This window comes from Bos taurus, chromosome X, assembly GCF_002263795.3.
Source record: "Bos taurus isolate L1 Dominette 01449 registration number 42190680 breed Hereford chromosome X, ARS-UCD2.0, whole genome shotgun sequence".
Classification (NCBI taxonomy): domain Eukaryota; kingdom Metazoa; phylum Chordata; class Mammalia; order Artiodactyla; family Bovidae; genus Bos; species Bos taurus.
In genome coordinates this window covers 78,472,991-78,486,294 of record NC_037357.1, presented here as the reverse complement: position 1 = coordinate 78,486,294, position 13,304 = coordinate 78,472,991, and the positions used below count along the sequence as shown (strand labels likewise).

Below are 13,304 nucleotides of genomic sequence, written 5' to 3'. Positions count from 1 at the left end.
GAGAGAGCTATCTCATGGAGTGGAGGAAAAGCCGTGATCTTACAAAAATTGGGAGAAGGGTTGTGGATAAAGGTAAAAAGTTTGAGGATGTAAATTCAAAACTCATTCACCTTAAGCTAACATTCCACAAGCAAGTCATTGTTTTATGTGCTTTACAAATACAAACTTGTTTAATTCTCTTCACACTCTATAAGAAGGTATTATTATTAATTCTATTTTCCAGAAGATGAAACTGAGCCAGAGAGGTGAGGTAACTTCCCCCAGGTCACAGAGTTAATACCTGGGTGGTGGAGCAGGGATTTGAAGCCAGAAGTCCAGAATCCATGCTTTTAACCATATTGTTATTGTTATAGTTGCTAAGTCCTGTCTGACTCTTTTGCGACCCCATGGACTAGCCCGCCAGGCTCCTCTACCCATGGGATTTCCCAGGCAAGAATACTGGAGTGGGTTGCCATTTCCTTCTCCAGGAGATCTAACTGACCCAGGGATCGAACCTGTGTCTCCTACATTGCAGGCAGATTCTTAACAATTTTGAGCCACCAGGGAAGCCGCACAGGTACTAACTATGCTGCTGCTGCTGCTGCTAAGTCACTTCAGTCGTGTCCGACTCTGTGCAACCCCAGAGACGGCAGCCCACCAGGCTCCCCCGTCCCTGGGATTCTCCAGGCAAGAACACTGGAGTGGGTTGCCATTTCCTACTCCAATGCATGAAGGTGAAAAGTGAAAGTGAAGTCGCTCGGTCTTTCCCGACTCTTAGCGACCCCATGGACTGCAGCCTACCAGGCTCCTCTGTCCATGGATTTTCCAGGCAAGAGTACTGGAGTGGGGTGCCATTGCCTTCTCCGGGTACTAACTATAGCAAATATTTAACAGTAGTAGTGTTAGTCGCTCAGTTGTGTCCGCCTCTGCCCATCATTTTCTCCTTTGAACTACTTGAGGCACTGCTTTGGGCAAATTCAGCCACTTATACAGGCTCGCTACAAGCTGTAAAATAACTAAAAGCGAAAACCTGAAACGAAGGGCGGGCGGGTGTGTATGAGTGCGCGAAAGGGGTAGGCGGCCGCCGAAGTTTTTCCGGCTATGCCTTTGTCTAATGGCCCCGCGCGATTGGCTGGAACGCCACGCCGAGGGACTGCTGAGGCGCTCCCCCACCCCCACCCCTCCGGCTTCCACTACGCACGCGTGGAGGAAGTGCGTAGGGCAGTTGGGGAAAGGGCGCAAAAGAAGGACGTGTGAAAGAAGCCACAAAAAGCACAGAGGCGTGGCTTCCTGCCCCCGCCCAGCCTTTGGCTCCGCCCCTCTACCCCGTCCGAGCTTCAGCCCCATTGGCCCAAGAGTCAAAGGACCGGGCCTGCCCCAAGATATGCCTGCTTCCGGAGCCACGGTAAGGATGGCCAATTGTGATGCAGCTTTCTGGCCTATGTTTAGGACACACCAGTGGGGCCTGAAGGGGCTTTGTGCGGCAACCTAAGCAGTTGAGAGTTCAACGGCAGACTTTGGAAATGCCCCCGAAAGGAAAAAGCGGTTCTGGAAAAGGGGGAAAAGGTAGAGCAGCCAGAGAAACCAAGAAGAAATGGGGTTGGGTGAGAAGCAAGGCGGAGGGAGCAGACCGCCGGGGTCCGGGGCGGAGGCAGCGGGTTGGACTGACCAGGAAGTGATAAGTTAGAAACAGTCAATACGGACTTCAGTTTTGATTTAAAAGCATGGGGATTAGATGGTGGATAGAAGAGGAGAAAGGATTACAAGAAAGTTTGATTTTGTTAGTTTCTTCCGAATGGGCAAAAGTTGGGAGTGAGGCTGTCATGAAGGATCCATTAGTTAGGTAAAGCTACAGGGTAATGAAATTTGGGAGAAAAGAGGTAGAGCAGTTGACTTTGAGTAGGAGAAGGGACATCTTAAGCTTGACGTCACAGAGATGAAGATAGATGTGGTAAAAAGTGGAAGGCAAGGGTAGTTTTTAAAACAGCAAGACAAGTACTGAGTAGGGGTCTTGAGGAGAGTGGTAAGCATTTGGAATAGTCATTGGGGTGGTGAGAGGGGATGAAACACTTAAAAAAGGATTGCCCTTAGGGCTGAGAGCTTAAAATTGAAGGCCTTGAATTTGTAGAGGACACAGTCTGCTCAGTCATGATTTACCTAGTACCATATAACTGGCTTCCCTGGTGGCTCAGAGGTTAAAGCATCTGCCTCCAATGCGGGAAACCCGGGTTCAGTCCCTGGGTTGGGAAGATCCCCTGGAGAAGGAAATGGCAACCCACTCCAGTACTCTTGCCTGGAGAATCCCATGGACAGAGGAGCCTGGTAGGCTACATTCCGCGGGGTCGCAGAGTCGGACACGACTGAGCGAATTCACTTCACTTCACTTCTTCATATAACTGGCACAATACAAGATTGAGAAGAGCTAAGTATAACCTGTAGCCAACGTTGAGGTTTTGTTGGACAATGATAGTAGAAGGAAAGCAACCCAAGGGAATTAAGAGTGCCACTGGGGACACAGTTAAGATGATCAAGCATGGGATCCAGACTGGGAAGGGAAGGAGAAGTTTGATAGCATAGGAGAACATAGGAGGATAAAGGAACTGAATGGGGGGAGGGAGGAGGTGGTTCTGTGACATTAAAGAACTTGTGTTGTGGGAATGAGGCATGAGACGGCTGGAAGAACAGAAAGATGTAGCTAGAGATTGAATTAGTTGTGAGTGGCACAGTTTCATCACGTGCCTCTGGAAACAGGTGGCCTGGAGTAAAAGGCATGGGTATTTGGGAGGGAGGTCTAGAAGTGTGAGGTTAGGCTGTTGGATGATTCCTCTGAATAGATGGTGAAGTCATCCAAGATTAGGGCAGTAGTGAGGGTGGAAAGGAAGCCTGAAGTTGCTGCCAGAGTCCTCAGTCAGAGGGAGTAAAGGGGCATTCAGAAGATGATATCATCCATTGGGGCAGAGGGTGGGATGACTGGAAGGCATCATTGTTCTAGAGAAAATAAGAGTTTAGTGTAATACAACTCCTTTGGCAGTAACGTTTTCTTAGGCATTTGGTGGTTGGCATTTTGGATTTTCAGTTTTGTGGAACATTTATTGAACAACTTTTGGGTGCTTGGCATTGGGGTTCCTAAGACAGGATGGAGTCTCCCGAATAAAATTTCAATGGGTCCCCGTTACTTCTAGGATAAATTCCAAGTTCCTTAATGGAGCCCAAAGGCCTTCATGCCCTAACCCTCAGCCACCTCCCCTGGGTTCATCTCACAGCACTCCCACTTCAGATTTGGCTTCGTCCGTAGTTTCCTCCACATACTACACTGTTCCCCTACCCTGGAATTCTCCTCACCTTTGTCCTGTCTTTGCCTGTTCAGCTCCTACTCATCCAGGAAACCTTCTCTAACTGGCTAAAATGTACCTCTGTGCTTCCACAGCCCCTATTTATAGAGCATAGCTCATTCTCCTGAAATGATCTTTTACATAACGATCTTCCCCAGTAGTATATGAGCCCCCTGAAGGAAGGTATTATGCCATGGCTTGTTCATCTTTGTATCTCCAGTGCCTGGAACTTAGTTACTTAGGAAATGTTTATGAACTGAACACTTAAACCAACAGTAGTTCTTAGGAACATCAACCTCTAACAGTAAATATGCTGCCATTAACACAGAAATTGGCATAGTAGCAAAATGACACAGTAATAAAAAGTAAAATACTGCCCGTTGTGTTAATCTGAATATTGATAACTTCTTAGGAAGGTTATCAGTAGGCAATGTCATTGACTCCAGGAGTTTGGACATGAATGTATTCTTTAGCCAAATATGGGTGGTAGGAAATTTGATCTTTATTTAAAATATATTCTTGGACATTTTACCTACTATAATTGTGAGTATCCAAGTACATAGCTGCAGTGCTTATTAGAAATCTCACAAGAGCTCCAAGGTTTGCTCTTGGAAGGCAGGATTTCAAACTGGGTCTAGAGAATCCAGGCCAGGTTTTTGGTGCTCCCATTCAACTATTAGCACACTCACTTGTGTATCCATTTTCCTTGAAGGGTTTTTGTAGGGCACAAATTTGTTTTAAGAGGTGAGTTACAGGTTAATTTAGCTTGATGTAAAGTGTCTGCAGAGTTCCCTTTTAAAGCTTGGTGCTGTGATGGAAGTATCAACTCCTGTTGTGTTGAGTAATAAGGTGAAAGTGTAGTTTAAATGAGTACTTGTCATCTCTTCTCTAAAGGAAAAGCAGCCTCTGGGAGTGAGAGTTCTGAGAAGAAGGCTCAGGGTCCCAAAGGTGGTGGCAATGCAGTAAAGGTGAGCTACTCGTTCCTTTTTTTTTTTTTTTTTTCATTTTAAATATAAATAACATATACATCTGTTATTTTGGTACACATAAAAGGAAAAGAAAGCGTGCTTAACTCATCCTAAGGCTAGCCTAATACTGATAAAAGATCAAGATAACACGAAAGTGGAAAATAATAGATCACTCGCTTACGAAAAGTAATTCCTTTTAAATATTTCTTAAATGTTTTCTCAGACATCCAGAAATTCTTCATACTCTAGTATTTTTCCTTAAAATGTATTAAGTCTTTCCAAGTAAGTGAATGAGTTATTTCTCAGAATGAAATACTACTTGACAAAACCAAGAGCTGAGATGAGCAGGCAAAGGCATGGGTCTCATTAGACGCTTCCCCACTGGTGAGCTACAAGCCAGAGCCCTGACCATGAAAATTAAGGTGGGAGACAATTGCAAATAATTAATTGAAGTTCCTGACATAGTGCCAGAGGTATGTCTGCCCTGGGATAATATAATCTGAAATAGAATTATACTGTTTAATGCTACATAAAAAGGCGATTTCCATGTTTCAGTCAGGATGTGGGATTCCATACTTTGATTCATTCATTCCTTAAGGATTTAGTGACATCTGCTCTGTGCCAAGCAGTGTACTAAATTCTGGGTATTAAAAAAAAAAAAAAACAGGTAAGAGATGCTCCGTGTTATTACAGTCTAGTTGGGAGCAGTTAGGTAAAGAAAGAAATTTTATTGCTATATGAGAAGAGTTACAGTGGAGTTGTAGCATATAAATGCACCTATACGTATGCAGCCAAAAAAAGAGCAAATGTAAATAGAGAGGGCCATTCTGCCCACTTTTCTACTCAGTGAACCCATAGAAAGATAGAGAGACGGGAGACATGAATTTGCTTTTCATGTATAGTTGACCTTCATTCTCAGATGAACATCCCACCATGTGAAGTGGGATTCTGGTATCCAAAGATAATTTTCATAAAACATGGTGCCTAAATGCAAGCCAGCTACTTTGTCCAGGCATCCAACTGAAGAAGTGGCTTTAAAGAGGCATCTTGCCCTTTCTGGAAACAAAAATAAGTTCAGTGTGGCTATATTTGAGGTATATGGAAAGGTGGTTGTTGTTCAGTCGCTCAGTTCTGTCTGACTCTTTGTGACCCCATGGACTGCAGCATGCCAGGCTTCCCTGTCCATCACCATCTCTCAGAGTTCACTCAAATTCATATCCATTGAGTCAGTGATGGTATTCAACCTCAGTCACCCCCTCCTCCTCCTGCCCTCAATCTTTCCCAGCATCAGGGTCTTTTCCAATGAGTTGGCTCTTTGCATAAGGTGGCCAAAGTATTGGAGCTTCAGCTTCAGCATCAGTCCCTCCAATGGATATTCAGGGTTGATTTCCTTGAGGATTGACTGGTTTGATCTCCTTGCTGTCCAAGGGACTCTCAAGAGTCTTCAACACCAGTTTGAAAGCATCAATTAGCTAGGAAAGTCAGTTAAGGTTAAACTCTTTTGTTAAACTTTTCCTTTTGAAATAATTTTTGACTCACATTCAGTTGTAGGATAGATGTACTTTTTATACATGTACATGTGCCTTTTGTCAGGGGCTTTCCAGATGGTGCTAGTGGTAAAGAACCCGCCTGCTAGTGCAGGAGATGTAATAGACATGGATTCAATCCCTGGGTTAGGAAGATCCCCTGGAGGAGGGCATGGCAACCCACTCCAGTATTCTTCCTGGATAATCCCATGGACAGAGGAGGCTGGTGGGCCACAGTCCATAGGGTCGCAAAGAGTCGGACACAATTGAAATGACTTAGCACTATACCTTTTATCCTGTTTTCCCAATGGTAACATCTTACAAAACCCTAGTACATTAGCACAACCAGGAGGTTGACATTGCTACAATCAAGATCCAGACATTTCCATCATCCCTCCTGTTGCCCTTTTATAGCCATACCCACTTCCCCCCTGGATCCCCTACCCCTGCCCTCCATGATCTCAGAGCAGCAGCTCATCTCTTCTCAATTTCTATAATTTTATAATTTCTATGTAAGTGGAATGATACAGTGTGTAGCCTTTCGGGGTTGGCTTTTTTCACTCACCATAAACCTCTGGAGATTTCATTCCACTTGTTGTGTGTATCCACAGTCTGTTCTTTGTATTACTGAATAGTGTTCCATGGACACATGAGAGTAGTATGTTGAACTTTTCACCTGCTAGGGGATGGCTGGTTTGTCTCCAGTGTTTGTGAAGGCCCCAGTAGCAGAGGGACCCCAAACCCTTCAGCCTTTTAGGATCTAGGCTCCTTCCACACCTGCCATTCTGCTCTAGACGGCACTCTTGAACCCAGCCCTGCCCTGTGTCACTAGAGCTGCCCAGATTCTGAAACCTACCTTCCCATCACAGCTTCCTTCCTTCATCTTGTTTCCCACCTCCCCCAGTCCTGTTCTGTTCCTCTCCACGCACAGACCTCTAGGCCCTCTAGCCTGCCCTGTGCTTCACCTTCTCCCAGGCTTTGTGTCTGTTCTCTGAGCCCTGTATGTCTTATAGGCTGGAAACTAGATGGATCATGGAGCCCTGACTCCTTTCCTTTTGGTGATCCACTACGTCTATCTGCCAGACCACAACTCAGGATCAATCCAGTGATCTCCTTTCTTTACACTCAAACCCAGAACTGCTGGAGCCCACTGGAGAGTCACACAGCCTCGGGGGTTGGGGCCACTGATTCCTGGTCTGTACCCTGGTCTGGGCCATCAGAACTGCACAGAGATCCCTTGCCATTTGCCTCAAGCCATCCACCACCCTCCTCCAGTCAATCAGCAGACAGCTTTGTCCAGTGGTTCTCAACCCTCGTATACATCAACTTCACCTGGAGAGCTTCTGAGTCTCCATGCCTAGGGATCTACCCCAGACCAGCTGCCTCACAGTCTCTAGGGGTGGGGACTAGATCTTGGTATATTTTTTAGAAGCTCTTGGGGTGACTCTGACATGTGCCAAGGTTGAGAAACACTGATTCAGTCTCACAGGGTTGGTGTGAAGATTTCATGAGATCACATATGTAAAGCACTTAGCACAGTTAGTATTAAGTACTCAATAACTGAAATATTGTTATAATTGTCACAAGAAAATGGAAACCAGACCTATAGTCAGGAACTCATTGACCAGCAGTTATCTTCACCACACCTCCCTCCTCATTCTTCTTACCTCTCTTCTTTTAAGGCTAACTAATTTTTCCAGCAGTGCTCTGAATGCCTAGCCTCACTCCTTCATTTATCTCTACCCTCTTTCTTTGCTGTCTTCAACTTTTCCCTCTTTACTGCATCTTTCCCTTCATTCTGAAAATACACCCAGGGACCTTTAAAATATATTAATGTATGTGACTCTTTCCCTCTGACCAGAGCCCTTTCTCCTTTTCTAACTCAGTTAGTTGGGGGAACCCTATCCACATTGCAGCTCCCTGGTGGTTCAGCAGTAAAGAATCTGACTGCCAAGCAGGAGACGGGGGTTCGATCCCTGGGTCAGGAAAATCCCCTGGAGAAGGAAATTGCAACCCACTCCAGTATTCTTGCCTGGGAAATCCTATGGACAGATGAGCCAGGCAGGTTACAGTCCATGGGGTCGCAAAGAGTCAGACACGACTGAGCAACTAACCACCACCACCACCCTCATTACTGTCCTGCTTCCCATTATTTCCTCCGTCAGCTGCTGCACCCTGGCTTTTTCACTTACTGCTCTTCTGAAACAGCTTTTGCTAAGGATCCGGATCCTCATCATTCTGCAGCATTTAACCCTGTTGCCCATTTCCTCCTTGAAACTTTCTCTTGCCTTGATTTATGTTAACACACCTTTCTCTCTACCTGTCTGGTTCTTTTTATTATGCTTGTTGAGCTTCTTTCTTTGCTTATTGTTTAAACACCAATATTCTCCACCAATGAGTCTTGAGTGTACTTTCCTCTTCTTCTCATTCTGTGTACTTCTTCTCGTTCTGTGTAGCCTCCTTGGGTGATCCATCACCTCCCATAGCATCAGCTGCTACCTCCTTGCTCATCACTCCCACATTCTCTCTGGAGCTTGGCTCTCTTTTTTCTAATCTTTTGTCTGTACCACCAGGCATGAAGGATCTTAGTTCCCTGACCAGGGATCGAACCCAGGCCCACTGCATTGACAGCATGGAGTCTTAACCACTGCCAGGAAAGACCCTTGGCTCTCTTCTAAGATGTCAGTCTCATACAGTTGCCAGTTGGTCAGTCACACTTGCAAACCCCACAGGTACTACAGACTCATTTTGTCTAACCCGTCAAACTATGTAAAACGAGAATCCTTGCTTATCATTTATAAAGTGATAGATGGGATCCCCTTTCTGTGATCACGAATGCTGTGTGCACTTTCCCAGTCATTGAACCAGGTTTGCTTTGTGAATGTAAAAGCAGAAAGAGGGAAACAGTGGAGAAGAAGTTTTAGCCAGGCTAAGATACGGACTGAGGAACCATCCTTATCCCCCAACATGTCTCTCTCTAGTGTCCAGATTGTCCCTGTCTCCCCTAGGCAGTGCTGGACACATTCTATAGAAGTTTGCCTCACTGAGCCCTGCTTTTTGACACATTCTTTTCTTTGCTGTGTGTCTTCTGTGTAGCTCTCCAGTCCAGGATTCTGTCATCCCCAGTTTTACTAACTGAACCCTGAGGACATGGTTTGTCTGTCTCTAAATTTATAAGGGAGACATCTTTAGGCCCTATCCTAGTGTATCACCTATAATAAGAAATGAATAATGGATTCTGTTTGAATGAGAAATGGGAAATCCTACAAAACATATCTTGACAAAAGCATTTCTAAGGACATAGTGATTTTTTTAAAAACATGACTTTATATAAACATAAGTTGCATTTGAACACTTTTTTAGGGTTGAGTATTCTTAAAATTCAACATATGATTCTTTTTCTAAGTGTTAAATTGTGGAGGGGCTTTATACAATTGGCCTCTTTTGGTAAAAAGTATTTCTTTGCGGGTTTTTTTCATATCATTCTACCTCTGATAAATTAATAGGTAACCTTTATTGAGTGCTAGCTGCATTATCTCAGTCTTCACAACACAGTTACTGTTATTTCAGTGCACAAATGGGAAAACATTTAGAGATTTAAAACATGCCTAAGACCATACAGGAGAGTGGGGATTTGACTCCAGTACCCAGCTCTCAACCATTATCAAGTTTCCTCCTCCTCATGTACCATTGAGGTACATGGTAAAGGATGGGAACATTCCACAGCCAGGTGCCCATTTTCCATCTAAATCTGAGTTCCAAGATACTGTCTTATACAGGAAATGGGGTTTTGCCCCATTGGGCTATTGCCCACTTGGGCAGACTTCCAGGATTTTCCATTGCCATGAGTGAATGCATTTTTTTCCCCACTAGTATGGGGGTAATCCCAATGTGACTGCTGTATTGTGAGGAAGGAAATCGTTTGGGTCTCCAGGTATTACATGAACATGTTTTTTCCTTGTAGGTCAGACACATTCTGTGTGAAAAACATGGAAAAATCTTGGAAGCCATGGAAAAGTTAAAGTCTGGAATGAAATTCAATGAAGTGGCTGCACAATATAGTGAAGATAAAGCCAGGCAAGGGGTATGGTGCACTCATCATTTAAAATGTCTCTCATGGAGGACACACAGCAGTAGGGATTATTTCTGTTTTGCCATTAGTTTTAGGCATATCTTAAAGATCTTAAAAGCAGAAATGTCCAACTTGTGAACAGTTGAATACAGGTATTCACCTGTCTAAACCTTGGCATAACCAAATTTACACAGCTAACAGATAACTAGGGCTTCCCTGGTGGCTCAGATGGTAAAAAAAATCCACCTGCAATGAGACCTGGATTTGATTGCTGGGTTGGGAAGTTCCCCTGAGGAGGGCAGCCAGCAACCCACTCCAGTATTCTTACCTGGAGAATTCCATGGACAAAGGAGCCTGGAGGGCTACAGTCCATGGGGTCACAGAGTCAGACACAACTGAGTGACTAAGTACAGAGTAGACACCCAGCAACATTGTGAGTGCTTGTGTGTGCAGCCTGGGGTTGGACCTCTTCCCCATTTTGTGCCCATTGAGTCGTCTTCTCTCCAGCCCAGAAAAATAAACCTAGGAACCTTAGCATTCATGTTGGGAAGTTTTCAAGCTACAGTAGAACTGTTCCCTCTTCGGGGCCACTTGATATCACATATCTTTTGGATTTTCCAGGGTGACTTGGGTTGGATGACCAGAGGGTCCATGGTTGGACCATTTCAAGAAGCAGCATTCGCCTTGCCTATAAGTGTGCTGGATAAGCCTGTGTTTACAGACCCTCCAGTAAAGACAAAATTTGGGTATCATATTATAATGGTTGAAGGGAGAAAATAAAATTGTATGAAAGACTACATATGTTTTATACATTATTTCTTTAAAAGGTATTGAATAAGCATTGTATTTTATGAACTCTGTCATTGTGGATTTGTGGGTACAAAATCAGGTGGGTAAAGGTTGGTGTGCACAACAGTAGGTATTTAGTTGATGGGCTTCCCTGGTGGCTCAGACGGTGAAGCATCTGCCTGCAATGTGTGAGACCCAGGTTCGATCCCTGGGTCGGGAAGATCCTCTGGAGAAGGAAATGGCAACACACTCCAGTATTCTTGCCTGGAAAATCTCATGGATGGAGCCTGGTAGGCTACAGTCCATGGGGTCACAAAGAGTCGGACACGACTGAGCAACTTCACTTCACTTCTCTAAGATAAGTCAAGCAGACTCCTTTTAAACCTGTTAGTCCCTTCCCTCCAAGAACTGCTTTATCTGATTCTCACCATATCGCATAAATTAATTTAGAAAGCTTCTCTAGAAAAGTCAAATATCAGCTCATACAATTCAGACTGAATTGGATATTGAATAGATGGATTAGCATATGAAAATCATAAAATAAGTTCCTAGACACTTGTTTTATAAGGTAGCCAACATGATCTGCCAGGACAGTTGTTATTAGCTCCAGTGTCATAACATAGCACATGGCACATTCAACATTATGGCCATTCAATAATGGCCATTCAACATTAACTCCTTTCTTTTTAAATAAACATTTGTTGGAAGAAAAAACACTCAGTTCTTCTGTCAGTTTTTTGTACTAAACAGTAGCCATTCACCAACTGCTGATTAAAGGGAAAAATGTGGGAGTTCCCTGGCGATTCAGTGGTTAGGACTCTGAGCTTTCACTGCCAGTGCCTGGGTTTGATCCCTGGTCAGAGAACTAAGATCTCACAAGCCACAGGCCAAAAAAGAAAAAAAAAAAAAAAAACAAACAGGGATGTCCGACTAAAAACATTCCCTCATCCTCAAATGTATGGGTTACGTTATGACAGTCCTCTCCAGGGTCAATGTTCTGTGTATCTACATTTTTTAAATGCCACTTTTAAGACATAACAAAAAAGTATATAAATATTATAAATACTACACTACTTCAAAAATCAAAGTTTGCGAGTGCAACTGTGTGATTATTAACAGTGATTTTTTGAACACACTGTGTTCTCTCTCGGCTGCATTTGACATACCCACATTATGCCACATAGCAGCAGTTCACCTTAGAGAGTTAAGTTTCCCATTTTAGACATTTCTGACCACCTGTGCTTCCATGCAGTATTCCCCACTGAACAGACTAAAGGCTGCCCACTCCCTAGAATACATAGATATGGCAGCATCATACAGAGGGATGATCAAAATAGTAGGTATCAGATGAAACTGCTTTAAAACCACATTTAAAACACTCTCTAAATAAGGGCTATAAATTCTGAAAATCTTGAAGAAAATTTTGAAGATTGTTCATTTTAAACGAATACATAAAACTACAAAGAACATCAATTATACTGAAATTGAGTAATCAAAAAATAGTTGTTTTATATAGCTCTATTAATACATTGAGATGTAGTGGTAGGACTAAAAACCACTGTGAGGGAATTCCCTGGTGGTCCAGTGATTAGGACTCTGCACTTCCACTGCCATGGGCCTGGGTTCAACCCCTGGTCAGGGAACTAAGATCCTCCAAGCCATGTAACATGGCCAAAATTAAAAAATAAAACCCACCATGATTTTGTGGTGGTGCATATCAATGGTATTTTGAAAGAGCTGCAATAACTATGGAATCTCTGATTTCTATTATCAAGAAAGTTGTGGTACTGCTAATATTTCTGTACTTTGTTGCCAACATTCATAATGAAAGGAAACATTAAATTCCAGATAGAGTACAGTAGAGGGGGAGGAGGAGGAGATGTAAGTCTTCCCATCCAGATTCAGACATGTGAATTCTTCAGTTTAAAAATCCCTGCCTTAGATACCGTTTTAACATTTTACCATGTACATGTATTCCGTGCCCCCCCCCCCCAACTGTCATTATAGGTACTCAAGAAGCACTGTTGTTTTTCAGCGAGAAATACATCTAGGACCTTTAAGTCTTACTCTTCAGATCAAATGGACACAGGCCCTGAAAGCCTCCTGGCAGGCAAATAAATCACGTGGGGACCTTTTTTTTCATATCAAGGGAGAGAATTTATCAGCTGAATTTTCATGAACATTTGTGTTTGATGGGAGACTGAAAAACTTTAAGATATACGACACAGCCAATGATGCACTTGCATGACGACAGTCATTCAGTTCTTGTAGGGAAACTGAAACTGGAGTTAGATGCAGACTATGAATTGCTGAATCACAGTATTAACAATGGGATTTTTTTCAATGATACATATTCAATCATATCATCCTCTCTAAAATAACAGTCGGCCCTCTCTTTCCATGGTTCTGCATTAGCAGATTCAACAACTGCAAATCAAAAATATATTTAATTTCCAGAACGTTCCAAAAAGTAAAACTTGAATTTGCCATGCACTGGCAACTATTTACATAGCAGTTATACTGTATTTACAAACTTTGCAATTTACATTTATGTTGTATAAGTAATCTAGAGATGATTTAAAATATAATACATGTGAGAATGTATGTAGGATATATGTAAATACTACATCATTTTATA

At 43.2% G+C, this 13,304-nt stretch overlaps 1 protein-coding gene across 1 annotated transcript; it reads left to right on the top strand.

Moving 5' to 3' along the window:
• The first annotated feature begins 1,449 nt into the window (after positions 1 to 1,449).
• Positions 1,450 to 10,674, top strand: PIN4 (peptidylprolyl cis/trans isomerase, NIMA-interacting 4). Its single transcript, NM_001105657.1, has 4 exons — positions 1,450 to 1,545; positions 4,206 to 4,279; positions 9,770 to 9,889; positions 10,499 to 10,674. Exons 1-4 carry the CDS (start codon positions 1,503 to 1,505, stop codon positions 10,655 to 10,657), a joined length of 396 nt encoding a protein of 131 aa, NP_001099127.1. The 5' UTR covers positions 1,450 to 1,502; the 3' UTR covers positions 10,658 to 10,674.
• Positions 10,675 to 13,304: the final 2,630 nt, after the last annotated feature.